The 12361-nt window shown below is 46.6% G+C and overlaps 1 protein-coding gene across 9 annotated transcripts; it reads right to left on the reverse strand.

Annotated features, from left to right (window-relative positions):
* Positions 1-2354: 2354 nt before the first annotated feature.
* On the reverse strand, positions 2355-12361 carry LOC139273648 (gastrula zinc finger protein XlCGF17.1-like). Of its 9 annotated transcripts, none has more exons than XM_070890670.1 (4): positions 12280-12361; positions 11417-11503; positions 9518-9632; positions 2355-4630 (listed from the first exon to the last, which is right to left on the reverse strand). In XM_070890670.1, the coding sequence occupies exon 4, from the start codon at positions 4000-4002 to the stop codon at positions 3556-3558; it is 447 nt and encodes a 148-aa protein (XP_070746771.1). In that variant the 5' UTR covers positions 4003-4630; positions 9518-9632; positions 11417-11503; positions 12280-12361; the 3' UTR covers positions 2355-3555. The 9 variants fall into 9 exon arrangements, 8 of the variants coding, with proteins under 8 accessions (XP_070746771.1, XP_070746770.1, XP_070746774.1 ...); XM_070890669.1 differs by having other exon boundaries at positions 11413-11503; XR_011595272.1 differs by lacking the exon at positions 2355-4630 and adding an exon at positions 7613-7743 and having other exon boundaries at positions 11413-11503.

Raw genomic sequence — 12361 nt, forward strand, 5'->3', positions numbered from 1 at the left:
TTTTGGAATGCACTGCCTGAATGGTTGGCAGAAGCAGATTCAATATTAACTTTCAAAAGGGAATTGGATATATAGTTGAAAGCAGAAATTTGCGGGGCTGTGGGGAAAGAGCAGGGGAGCGGGACTAATTGCGTAGCTCTTTCAGAGAGCTGGCATTAGCATGATGGGCCGAAAGGCATCCTACTGTGCTCTGATTCTGTAACATCAGCTCCTCTCTGCACACTAGCACAGAGAGAACATGGAAGAATCTTTAAATCCAGCCCACTTATTGGGGACTCTTAACATTAACAAGCCCCAGTTGCCTGAATGTGTTCAGTCCTGGATGTGTTTAAAAGCACTGGAAATAATGCAATTGAACCACTGCAGTCATGATGTGGAAATTCTGGTGCGTCAGCAGGTGAGATACCCCAGTGAATCCCTTTCCACACACTGAGGTTGACTTGAATGATCCAGGGTCCAAGGGTTTTGGACATCAGGTAATCAAGCTCACAAGAACATAGATTGTGATAATTCCCTCAGTCTGCAGAATAGAAGTACAGTGGCTTCACAGGCGATCTTCTGGAGTCTGTTCCAACTGACAATGGCTTAAATTCAGGGAATGGGATTGTTTGGACCTATCCATTGACCGTCTCCTGAACTCCTGTTAATTCCGGGAGTTTTGTCCATCTGTGACCAGACTATAACCACAAGCCCGTCTGGTTATCGCACCTATACGGTCCCTGAGGTTATTATTAGATTCACACCCAGACACTGGGCCTTTACTTGTCTAGCACTTCATCCCATAACATGGGGCTCAGTAATGTTTCATTCCTCAGAAAATCATCATCATAAGCAGTCCCTCGGGGTCGATGATGACTTGCTTCCAGACCAAAGATGAGCACCCAGGTGACCAATGAACTCATTTTAAACGGTTTAAACATTTTAAAATGCCTGTGCCTGAATTATTTTAATGTGAGCTGGCCGTTGCACACCAGCCACCACACGGACTGGACGGAGCAAGGTCTTGGTCCAGTGGTAAGGGGATCCAAGACAACTGGAGACCAGGCTCTGCCACATGTGCCAATACATACACACAATCTCAAACATACTCCTACTGTCCTCCTTCCTCCCTCCTTCCACAGGGCCCCTCTCTATCTCTATATCCCTGGATCCTTCCACAGGGTCCCTCTCTATCTCTATATCCATGGATCTTTCCACAGGACCCCTCTCTATCTCTATATCCATGGATCTTTCCACAGGACCCCTCTCTATCTCTATATCCCTGGATCATTCCACAGGACCCCTCTCTATCTCTATATCCCTGGATCTTTCCACAGGACCCCTCTCTCTCTATATCCATGGATCTTTCCACAGGGTCCCTCTCTATCTCTATATCCATGGATCTTTCCACAGGACCCATCTCTATCTCTATATCCCTGGATACCATTAACTAACAATATTATCGATCTCAGTCTTGAAAGCTCCAATTATCCCAGCATTCACAGCCTTTTGGGGAGATAATTCCAGTTTTTTTTTACAGCCTTTTATATGAAAAAGTGTTTCCTGATTTCCCTCCTAAATGGCCTACCTCTAATTTTAAGATTATTTCCCTTCATGATAAAATAGTTTCTCCATATCTAACCTATCGAATCCTTTTAACATTTAAACATGCTAATCTGTAGCTCAATGTTTTTATTTACTTGATATTGGCACTAATGTGGATCAGAACTGTGCCCCCTATATTCTAGGAAAAAGCAAGGTTTCTGGGAGATATGACTATGTTGAACTGAGGACTGTACACAGCTGGGTTATATCATTGTGTTGTAATCAATGCTCCTATCACAGTGTCCTGACCTAACTCTCATTACTTTCCACAACTTCAAACCATTAGCTTCCTCTTACAACCAGGCTTTAAAAAACCCAAGCTCGGTGGCACCAATTACTTCCTGATTTATTTTGCTTTCTAATGTTTTTAACCATCCTTTGTTCCTGTGTATCTCAAACCATTAATTTCTCAACAAGAAAAAATGAGCTTGTTAGCTGTAGTTAAAGCTTTGATACTTAACTCACTCCAACTGTTTTTTTTTAAACTTTGTTTTAAAATGAGAGGACCTGCTCATACTTTTTTTTTAAAAAGTGAAAATTAGTGGCGATAATTAACCTCTGCGTTTGTAATCATGGGTCAGATATTTGAAGTGTTTTAAGTCTCTTGTTTTCTCATCCCTATAAATAGTTTCAGAACTTGTTAACGTGAAGTATTACCATGAAGGAACACAGTGCTAAGTTGTTTATACTGTTGGTTGCTAATCCAAAGCTGCAAATATCTTGCAGCTCCGATAACTTCATTTATTTAATATCAGAACAAGTAAAGCACAACGATATACTGCTCAGCTTAACAGAAACTCATCATATTTCTGGTGCCATAAATATAAGATAGTCACTAATAAATCCAGGAGGAAACTCAGGAGAAACTTCTTTACTCAGAGAGTGGTTAGAATGTGGAACTCGCTACCACAAAGAGTCGTTGAGGTGAATAGCACAGATGCATTTAAGGGGAAGCCAGATAAACACAAGGGACAAAGCTATACAAAGTTATTTTCATCGGGTTAAGTAAAGTAGGGTCAAAAGAGGTTCGAGTGGAGCATAAACACCAGCATAGACTGGTTGGGCCAAATGGCCTGTTTCTGTGCTGTATATTCTATGTAATAGCATGAAAAGTCAAATAAAGGGAATTATCAGCACAACAGTTTGAAAGATTATCAGCAGTACAAGAATTTATAAAACATTCATCCGTTCCATGTTCATGTGGGCCCAGCTTTCTGCAGGGCCCTGTGTTACAGAACAGTGTGAACTCGCTGGTGTGTCAGCAGAGTCCAGGACCGAGGGAATTCTTTCCCACACACAGAGCAGGTGAACAGTCTCTTTCCCGCTCTCTCCAGCTGGTGTCTCTTCAGCTCCTGGGACCATTTAAACTTTTTTCCCAATCCCGAACGTTTCACTGGCCTGTTCCCAGTGTGAACTCGCTGGTGTGTCTGCAGGTGGGTCAGCCGAGTGAATCACTTCCCACACACAGAGCAGATGAACGGCCTCTCCCCAGTGTGAACTCGCTGGTGTGTCAGCAGAGTCGAGGACTGAGTGAAGCTCTTCCCACACACAGAGCAGGTGAACGGCCTCTCCTCAGTGTGAACTCGCTGGTGTGTCAGCAGAGTCGAGGATCGAGTAAATCCCTTCCCACACACGGAGCAGTGAAATGGTCTGTCCCCACTGTGATCACGCTGGTGTGCCATCAGATTCCCGAAGCTTTTAAAGCTCTTCCCAGTCAGAACATTTAAAAGGTCTCTCATCGGTGTGAACAAGCTGGTGTCCTTTCAGATCCCCAGAGCTTTTAAAGCTCTCCCCACAAACAGAACATGTGAACGGCCTCTCATCAGTGTGAACTCGCTGGTGTCCCTTCAGATCCCCAGAGCTTTTAAAGCTCTTCCCACAGTCAGAACATGTAAATGGTCTCTTATCAATGTGAGTTCGCCGGTGTGTCATCAGGTGGGATGTCCGAGTGAATCTCTTCTCACACACGGATCAGGTGAACGGCCTCTCCCCAGTGTGAGCACGCTGGTGTGTCAGCAGGGTGGAGGAGAGACTGAATCCCTTCTCACACACGGAGCAGGTGAATGGCCTCTCCCCAGTGTGAGCACGCTGGTGTGTCAGCAGGGTGGAGGAGAGACTGAATCTCTTCTCACACACGGAGCAGGTGAACGGCCTCTCTCCAGTGTGAGTACGCTGGTGTGTCAGCAGGTTCCCAAAGCTTTTAAAGCTCTTCACACAGTCAGAACATTTAAATGGTCTCTCGTCAGTGTGAACATTCTGGTGTGTCAGCAGGCTGGATGACTGTTTGAATCCCTTCCCACACATGGAGCAGGTGAACGGTCTCTGTCCAGCTCCCTCCAGCTGGAATTGCTTCAGCTCCTGAGACCTTTTAAAGCTTTTCCCACAGTCAGAATGTTTCACCGGCATGTCCCCCCCCATGAACTCACAGGTGCCTCAGCAGGTGGGATGACTGAATGAACTCCTTCCCGCACACGGAGCAGGTGAACAGAATCTCTCCTATTCTCTCCAGCTGATGTCCCTTCAGATCCTGGGAACTTTTAAATCTCGTTCCAAAGTCAGACCATTTAATTGGTTTCTCATCACTGTGCATAAACTGGTGTCTCAGGAGGGTGGAAGAATAAGTGAATCACTTCAAAAACACGAAGCAGGTCAACCGACCCTCATCAGAGTGGACATGCTGGTGTCTCAGCAGCACGGATGGTGCAATTAATCCCTTCCCACTAATGGAGCGGGTTAACGGTCCCTCCCTACTGCAAATTCACTGGTGTTAATCGCAGCGGATGATCGAGTGAATCCCATCCCTCACACAAGCAGGTGAATAGGCTCCCTCAGTGTCTCGGCGCTGGTGTCTCTTTGGGTACTTGTAGATTTTGAAGGCCTTCCCACACTCAGATTGAAAAGGTCTGTCATGAGTGTGAACTCGCTAATATGCCAGATGATTCGAGGACCGATTGAATTAGGTCCTGATGAATCGTGTGACTCTGTCAGATCTTGACGTGATGTTTGTTTTGAGTTTACAGTTGGTAAATGCTCCTCTTCTAAAACCCTGTAAAAGGAGTGCAGATAAAATTCAATACAGTGAGGTGGTCCATTTTGGTCGGAAGAATGAGAGACAATACATTCCAAATGGTACAATGTTAACAGGATGGAAGAAGAGAGAGACCTGCGGATGCCTGTGCAAAATTCTTTGGAGGTGGCAGGACAGGTTAACAAAGCCAGGAATTGATGCTAAATCTATATAAAACACTACTGCATCTCGCTCTCCAACCAGTATTCCATTCTGAGTACTGGTGAGGGTGAGGAATATAGCCAGGGCCAAATCCATGTCACCACGAGTGGCTCAGCTGTACAGCGGGGGAGGGAGGAAGGAGGAAGATAGGAAAAGCAATAGTGGTAGGGACTTCGATAGTCAGGGGAGCAGACAGGTGTTTCTGCGGCCACAGATGTGACTCCAGGATGGTATGTTGCCTCCCTGGTGTTAGGGTTAAGTATGTCACTGAATGGTTGCAGAACATTGTGAGGAGGGAGGGTGAACAGCCAGAGGTCGTGGTCCAAGTTGGTACCAACGACAGAGGTAGAAACTGGATGAGATCCTGCAGGCATTATAGGGAGTTAGGAAAGAGATTAAAAAGCAGGACCTCAAAAGTAGTAATCTCCAGATTACTCCCGGTGCCATGCGCGAGCGAGTATTGAAATAGTAGGATAGAGCCGATGAATGCATGGCTGGAGAGATGCTTCAGATTCCTGGGGCATTAGGACCGTTTATGTGGGAGGTGGGACCTGTACAGGCCAGACGGGTTGCACCTCAACAGAGCCGGCACCAATATCCCTGCGGGGAGGTTTGGTAGTGCTATTGGGGAGGGTTTAAACTAAGTTGGCAGGAGGATGGACACCAGGATGTAAAATTATAAAGGAAAAACAAAGGGCACAAAGGATTGGGAGAGACGGATAGCACCAAAGCAAGAAATAGTAAGGTATTAGGTGGGGTCAGACTAAGAGAGAACACAGAATGGTCTAAGATGGGTTTATGGTGTATGTATGTAAACACATGAAGCATAGTAAACAAGGCTGGTGAGCTGCAGGGAATATGATGTCATGGCAATAACGGAGACCTGGCTCAAAAAGGGCAGGATTGGGTATTAAATATTCCTGGATATAGGAGTTCAGGAAAGATAGGGAAGGACAGATAGGAGGTGATGTGGCAGTATTGGTTAAGGAGAATGTTACAATGCTGGAGAGAGAGGATGTCCTGGAGGGGTCAAGGACAGAATCTATATGGCTATGGTTAAGAAATAATAGAGGTTACACAATAGGTGTATTGTAAAGGCCACCAACTAGAGGGAAAAATATGGGACATGATGTACACCAGCACGGACACGATGGGACAGATAGCCCCATTCTGTGTCGTCATTTTTCTATGATTCTAAGGTTTATAAAAACATAAGAAATAGGAGCAGGAGTAGGCCATAGGGCCTCTCGAACCTGCTCCGCCATTTAATACAAACATGGCTGATCTGATCAAGGACTCGGGTCCACTTCCCTGCCCGTTGTCCATAACCCCTTATCATTTAAGAAACTGTCTATTTCTGTCTTAAATTTATTCAATGCCCCAGCTTCCACAGCTCTCTGAGGCAGAGAATTCCACAGATCCACAACCCTCTGAGAAGAAATTTCTCCTCATCTCAGGTTTAAATGGGCAGCCCCTTATTCTAAGATTATGCCCTCTAGTTCTAGTTCCCCCTATCAGTGGAAACATCCTCTCTGCATCCACCTTGTCAAGCTCCCTCATAATTTTATATGTTTCGATAAGATCACCTCTCATTCTTCTGAACTCCAATGAGTAGAGGCCCAACCTACTCAACCTTTCCTCATAAGTCAACCCCCTCTTCTCCAGAATCAACCTTGTGAACCTTCTCTGAACTGCCTCCAAAGCAAGTATATCCTTTTGTAAATATGGAAGCCAAAACTGCACGCAGTATTCCAGGTGTGGCCTCACCAATACTCTGTACAACTGTAGCAAGGCTTCCCTGCTTTTATACTCCATCCCCTTTGCAATAAAGGCCAAGATTCCATTGGCTTTCCTGATCACTTGCTGTACCTACATATTAACCTTTTGTGTTTCATGCACAAGTGCCCCCAGGTCCCGCTGTTGCAGCACTTTGCAATCTTTCTCCATTTAAATCATAACTTGCTCTTTGATTTTTCCTGCCAAAGTGCATGATCTCACACTTTCCAACATTATGGGGGAGCAAATTTGCAGAGAGATGCAAGAACTACAGCGACACTCAGATTCCCCACACCAGGTGTGTAGGACGATTCTATAGTAAGTTATCAGCATCCAGACACAACCCAAACCCAGCACTGGTCCATGAATGGGAACACCCGATTGGCACAGTCCTCCCATGGGACTACCTGTAAAACTCTGAATCGCGTCCTGGAATCTAACCACAGGTACCTGGGCTGTACAACAATTGTTCTCAGTCCATTGAAACCGAGTTGAGGGCCTGTGTCATTAACAGAATGTCACAGTGACCAGATGCTGTTGTATCTGAGCGAGCGACAATGTATCTCTCGATCACCAGCCACAGGATTCTGGAGAATTCAACACATCGAAACAAAATAACCCATTTTTGAAATGTCTCCTTTCACACTCCTCCCCCGCTGCCTGCAATAGATACACTTTGCGACACTCCTCAGTCAGGCTGTGTTTCCACTGTTCACTGTCCAAGAACAGACACTGTGAGATTGGAACTGAATCAGGAACATTCACTACTAATTTGGGGGAAGAAAGCAGCACTGATTTGAAAGAGCGAGGTGATTTACTTTCTCTGTTACCTTACACTGTACACTCAGCCCAAGAATGGCCTCCCCCTTCCACCACTCACTCCATGTTCCACAACTAGTTCCTGCTCCACTCTGCCCCTTACAAACAGCCCCCGACTGCCGCTGAACTTACCCCGACACAAAGCCCATCTGTGGACACAGTCCCAATGCGATGAGCTGCTGGAAGGAGGCTTCTGTTTGCTCCCTTACTCGGGCCCGGGATATCTGCACTCCCTGATGTGTTCAACGATCATCAGCCGAGCACAGAGGAAACGGCAGCCGCTGACAGAGCTGAAGGAGGGGAGCTCGCCTGGGCCCTTCCCGTCGGTTTAAACACTGTGTGGGGAGGGGAGGAGCAGCATGTATTTAGCGCATGCTCAGACCATCTTTTTGTCACAAATTAAATTAGAAAAAATGGGATTGTTTCACAAGTTGCTTTTATCACTCATAGGGCCCAAGTTTCCACATGATTTGCACCTGATTTTTAGGAGCAACTGGTGGAGAACGGACTATCTTAGAAATCGCAATTCTCCACATTTTTTTTTCTGCAGTTCTAGTCAGGTAGAACAGTTCTACTTTGGAACAGAATTTTTTTCTTCAAAAGGGGGCATGTCCCGCCACTGATGCCTGATTTCAAAGTTTCCACAGTGAAAACGTACTCCAAACTAAGTTAGAATGGAGCAAGTGAAGATTTTTGTAGAACTGAAAAAATCTGTTCTACACATTAAAAAATCAGGCGCAGGTTACAAATTAGGCGTCCAGAACGAGGTGGGGGGGGGGGGAAGGGAAGTCATTAAATTCTACAATAAATCCTTATTTATACTTCTACAAATATTATACAAATAAATCCAACCTGAATAAACATTTATAAGCAAAGAAAAGATTAAATAAACCATCTTCCTACCTGTGTGAAGGCACGGAGAATGCTGCAGTCAGCCTGAGGCGCCCGTTCTTCCCGCGGGGGGGGGGGGGGGGGGGGGGGGAGGAGAGGAGGCGCCCGTTCTTTCCCATGGGGGGGCGGGGGGAGGAGGCGCCCGTTCTTCCCGCAGGGGGCGAGGAGGCGCCCGTTCTTCCCGTGGGGGGGGGAGGAGGCGGCGCCCGTTCTTCCCGCGGGTGGGGGGGGAGGCAGTGAGAAGGCTGCAAATGTTGATGTGCTGATGGCAATGTGCGTTTATTAAAAAAATTTTCAAAAATTAAACAGCGACAAAGAACTACAAAAATGGCCGAGTGCCAATGTTTTTTTCACACTGCGCGTGCGCGAACGCTCCAACACACAGCGTTGCCGGCAGGGAAAAAACTAATTGAAATAGTACCCGCCCCCTCCCACTTACAAAATCGGCGCGAGTGTAGGCTCCGCCCCCCTGGGCACCGCGCCAGGCAGACAAAGAGCTGCAGAACGCTCCAGAATCGCGATTTTTTTTTTAGGCACCGTTTTAGGCGCGAAAAACGGGCGCCCAGCTCGGAGGGGCCCCCGTTTTTTATCGTGTGGAAACTTGGGCCCATTAAATGGGCCACATTGAGAGCATGTTAGTTATCATCCGAATTACTGAATAAACAATTGTGTGAGCCTGACACTGGAGTAAGAGTGACTAACCTGTTCTATTTGTTCCGTCAGTCTCTGGTGTGAGTGTTTCCCTGTCAGTTTCTAATAGGCGGATGTGGGTTTTACTTGCATATTATTGTTCAGATACGTGGATGTGGGTTTCATACTGTACCGGTCAGTTTCTGTGATGTGAATGTGGGTTTTACTCTGTACCTGTCAGTTTCTGGTATGTGAGTGTGGGTTTTATTCTGAACCTGTCATTTTCTAGTATCTGAGTGGGATTTATTCTGTATCTGTCAGTTTCTGGTATGTGTGCGTTGGTTTTATTCTGTATCTGTCAGCTTCTGGTATGTGAGAGTGTGTTTTATCCTATATCTGTGATTTTTTTTCTCTCATTATATTGGATGAATGCGATTCAGAAATATTTTGAGTAGAGACGAGCTATTAGTACATAATATAAACCATATGTGTCTGTGGTACAGTGAGTGAGTGTGGGATTCACTCTGTATCTGTCATAAATGCAAGTGTTTGTTGTTGCTGTAGAAATGAAGCTTTTCAGTTACTTACGGTGGCTAACATTTACGCAGAAGAAAATGTCAGAAGCAGCCTCGTGGATAACCATCAGGAAAGTGCTGTTACTGGTGAGATCACGATGTGCTCGATACAAACTTGGCTAATAACTCTAGAGGTGATGGAAAAGAAAGCAACATTTGAGCGAGATGAGAAAACATAATCAGTACAAGGAGCCCGATCAGAGAGCTGGTGGGCAAGAAGCACTGAGCTCCTGTTTACTGCCCGATGCTATTTCCAAAACAATGGGGAAGAACAGTCCCTGGATCTGTGAACTTGAGGAGGCCTTTCAGCACATGGAACCTGGAGGCAAATCATACCTTCGAGCCTGTTACATAAGGAACAGGAGGAGGCCATTCAGTCCCTTCGAGCCTGTTACATAAGGAACAAGAGGAGGCCATTCAGTCCCTCGAGCCTGTTACATAAGTAACAGGAGGTGGGCATTCAGCACCTCAGCCTTGCTAATAAAGGAATTGGTGGAGGCGATGCATCGACTGGATACTGTTACACAGGAATAGGGAGGCCATCTATCCTCTGGAGCCTTTCACATCGGAACAGGGGTAGGCCATTCAGACCCTCAAGCATGTTATGTAGGAACTGGAGGAGGCCATTCAGCCCACCGACAATGTTATAGGAACTGGAAGAGGCCAATAAGCCAGTCGCACATGTTATATTGGAACTGGAAGAGGCCACTCATCCCATCTAACTTATTACACAGGAACAGGAGGTGGCTGTTCAGCACCGAATGTTGTTAGACAGGAACAGGATGAGGCCATTCTTCCCCTTGAGCCTGTTACATTGGATCAGGAGGATGCCATTCAGCCCTTCCATTCTGTGATGTGGGAAGAAGAGTCCATTCAGCCTCTCTAACATTAGAAACACAAGAAAACCACTCAGCCTTTGATTCTGTGACATGGGAACAGCAGGACGTTTTTCATCCCCTCGAGCTTCTTACATTAGGAACAGGAGAAGACCACTCAGTCCCTCGGGTCTGTTACATAGGAATAGGAGTAGGCCAATTCCACCCCTCGGAACTGTTAACCAGGAACAGGAGGTGACCATTCATCCCCTCAAGCCTGTTACAGAGGAATTGGAGGAGGCCATTCAGCCCCTCCTGCATGTTATATAGGAGCAGGAGGAGGCCATTCAGCTCTTCGAGCTTATTATATTAGGAACTGGAGAAAGCCATTCAGCTCCTCAAGCCTATTACATTAGGAACTGGAGAGGGTCATTCAGCTCCTCGAGCCTATTACATTAGGAACTGGAGCGGGTCATTCAGTTGCTCGAGCCTATTACATTAGGAACTGGAGAGGGCCATTCAGCTCCTTGAGCCTATTACATTAGGAACTGGAGAGGGCCATTCAGCTCCTCGAGCCGATTATATTAGGAACTGGAGAGGGCTATTCAGCAACTGGATTTAAAAAGCAATAGGATGATGCAATTCTGCCCCTTGGGTCTGTTACATTAGGAATAGGACAAAGGCAATCATCCCCATGGGATTGTTTCATGGGAACAGGAGGAGGCCATTCAGCCCCTCAAGCTTGTTACATAGGAACTGGAGGAGGCTATTCAGCCCCTGGAACCTGTTACATCAGAACTAAAGGAGGCCATTCATCCCATTCTAGCCTGATACATAGGTACAGGAGGAGGTCATTCTGCCCCTAGAGGTGGTACATATGAACAGGAGGAGGCCAATAAGCCCCTCATGTTTATAACATTAGGAACACGAGAAGGCCACTCAGTATCTCCAGTCTGTTAAATTAGGAACAGGAGACGGTTATCAGCCCCCTCGGGCCTGTTACACAGGAATAGGAGGCGGCCATTCAGCACCACAAACATGTTTAATTCGGATAACCTGTCTGTGTACCCGCACACTGTGATCGGTACCGTACCTACTGTGTGTGAGAAGGAGCTGGTTGCACTGTTCCTTATGTCTCAGGTGGAGGAAACTTCACATTTGTTCCGGTTCCTTCAATTCCTTGCCTGTAGGAGGATAAGGTACCTCTGATCATTCAAGAACAGGAGAGGTAGAAAAGACTAAAGTGATGAATGTAATCGTTCAATTAATATTCATTATGAACATTCACAAAGGGAAGCCAGCGATACAAACAGTGTCAGTGTCTGACTCCACTGCAGTACTGCAGTTCTGAGCTTCTGCACACCAAGCGTGTTGGGCAGATTTACAGCAATTTACTGACATCCAGACACAACCCAACCCCTGCTTCAGGAATGGGACTACCCGATGGAGCACGGACTTTTACACAGCTCAGATTGCTACTCCCTTCTCCCAGGGCACTAACCGTTCAACCAGAAACAAAGAGCCGCTGTTTAAAACGTGTCCTTCACATTTCTCACCCGGTGCCTGCAATAGATGCTCCTTGTATAAATCCTCACTGTCCGGCTCTGCTTCCACCGCTCGTTGTCCAATGACAACAAACATGGTGAGACTGGAACTAAAGCAGGAACGTTCACTACTGGTTTACAGGGAGAAAGCAGCAATGATTGTCAACAGCAGATCCTTCCCATTCTGTCTCCCTTACCCGGGACACACGCTGTCCACACACAGCCCGAGAATGGCCTCTCCCTTCCCCCACTCACTCCACGCACTGAGACCAGTTCTTGCTCCACTCCGCCTATTACACACATCCCCCGACTCCCCCTGAACTTCCCCCGGACTCAGTGCCGATCTCTGAGCCCATCTGCGGACACGCTCCCAAAGCGATGTGCTGCTGTAAGGAGGCTGCTGCTCGCTGCCTTACCCCGAGACCGCGGTGTGTCCATTCCTGGCTGTTTAAACCATCTTCTTCCGTTCACTGACTAAATGGCGCGCACAGGCTGGGC

The sequence above is a fragment of the Pristiophorus japonicus genome, chromosome 9, assembly GCF_044704955.1.
Source record: "Pristiophorus japonicus isolate sPriJap1 chromosome 9, sPriJap1.hap1, whole genome shotgun sequence".
Lineage (NCBI taxonomy): Eukaryota > Metazoa > Chordata > Chondrichthyes > Pristiophoridae > Pristiophorus > Pristiophorus japonicus.

Excerpts from the sequence above, each read along its gene's own strand:
- LOC139273648 (XM_070890673.1), bottom strand. The coding sequence starts at position 4,002 with ATGGGGGGGGACATGCCGGTGAAACATTCTGACTGTGGGAAAAGCTTT.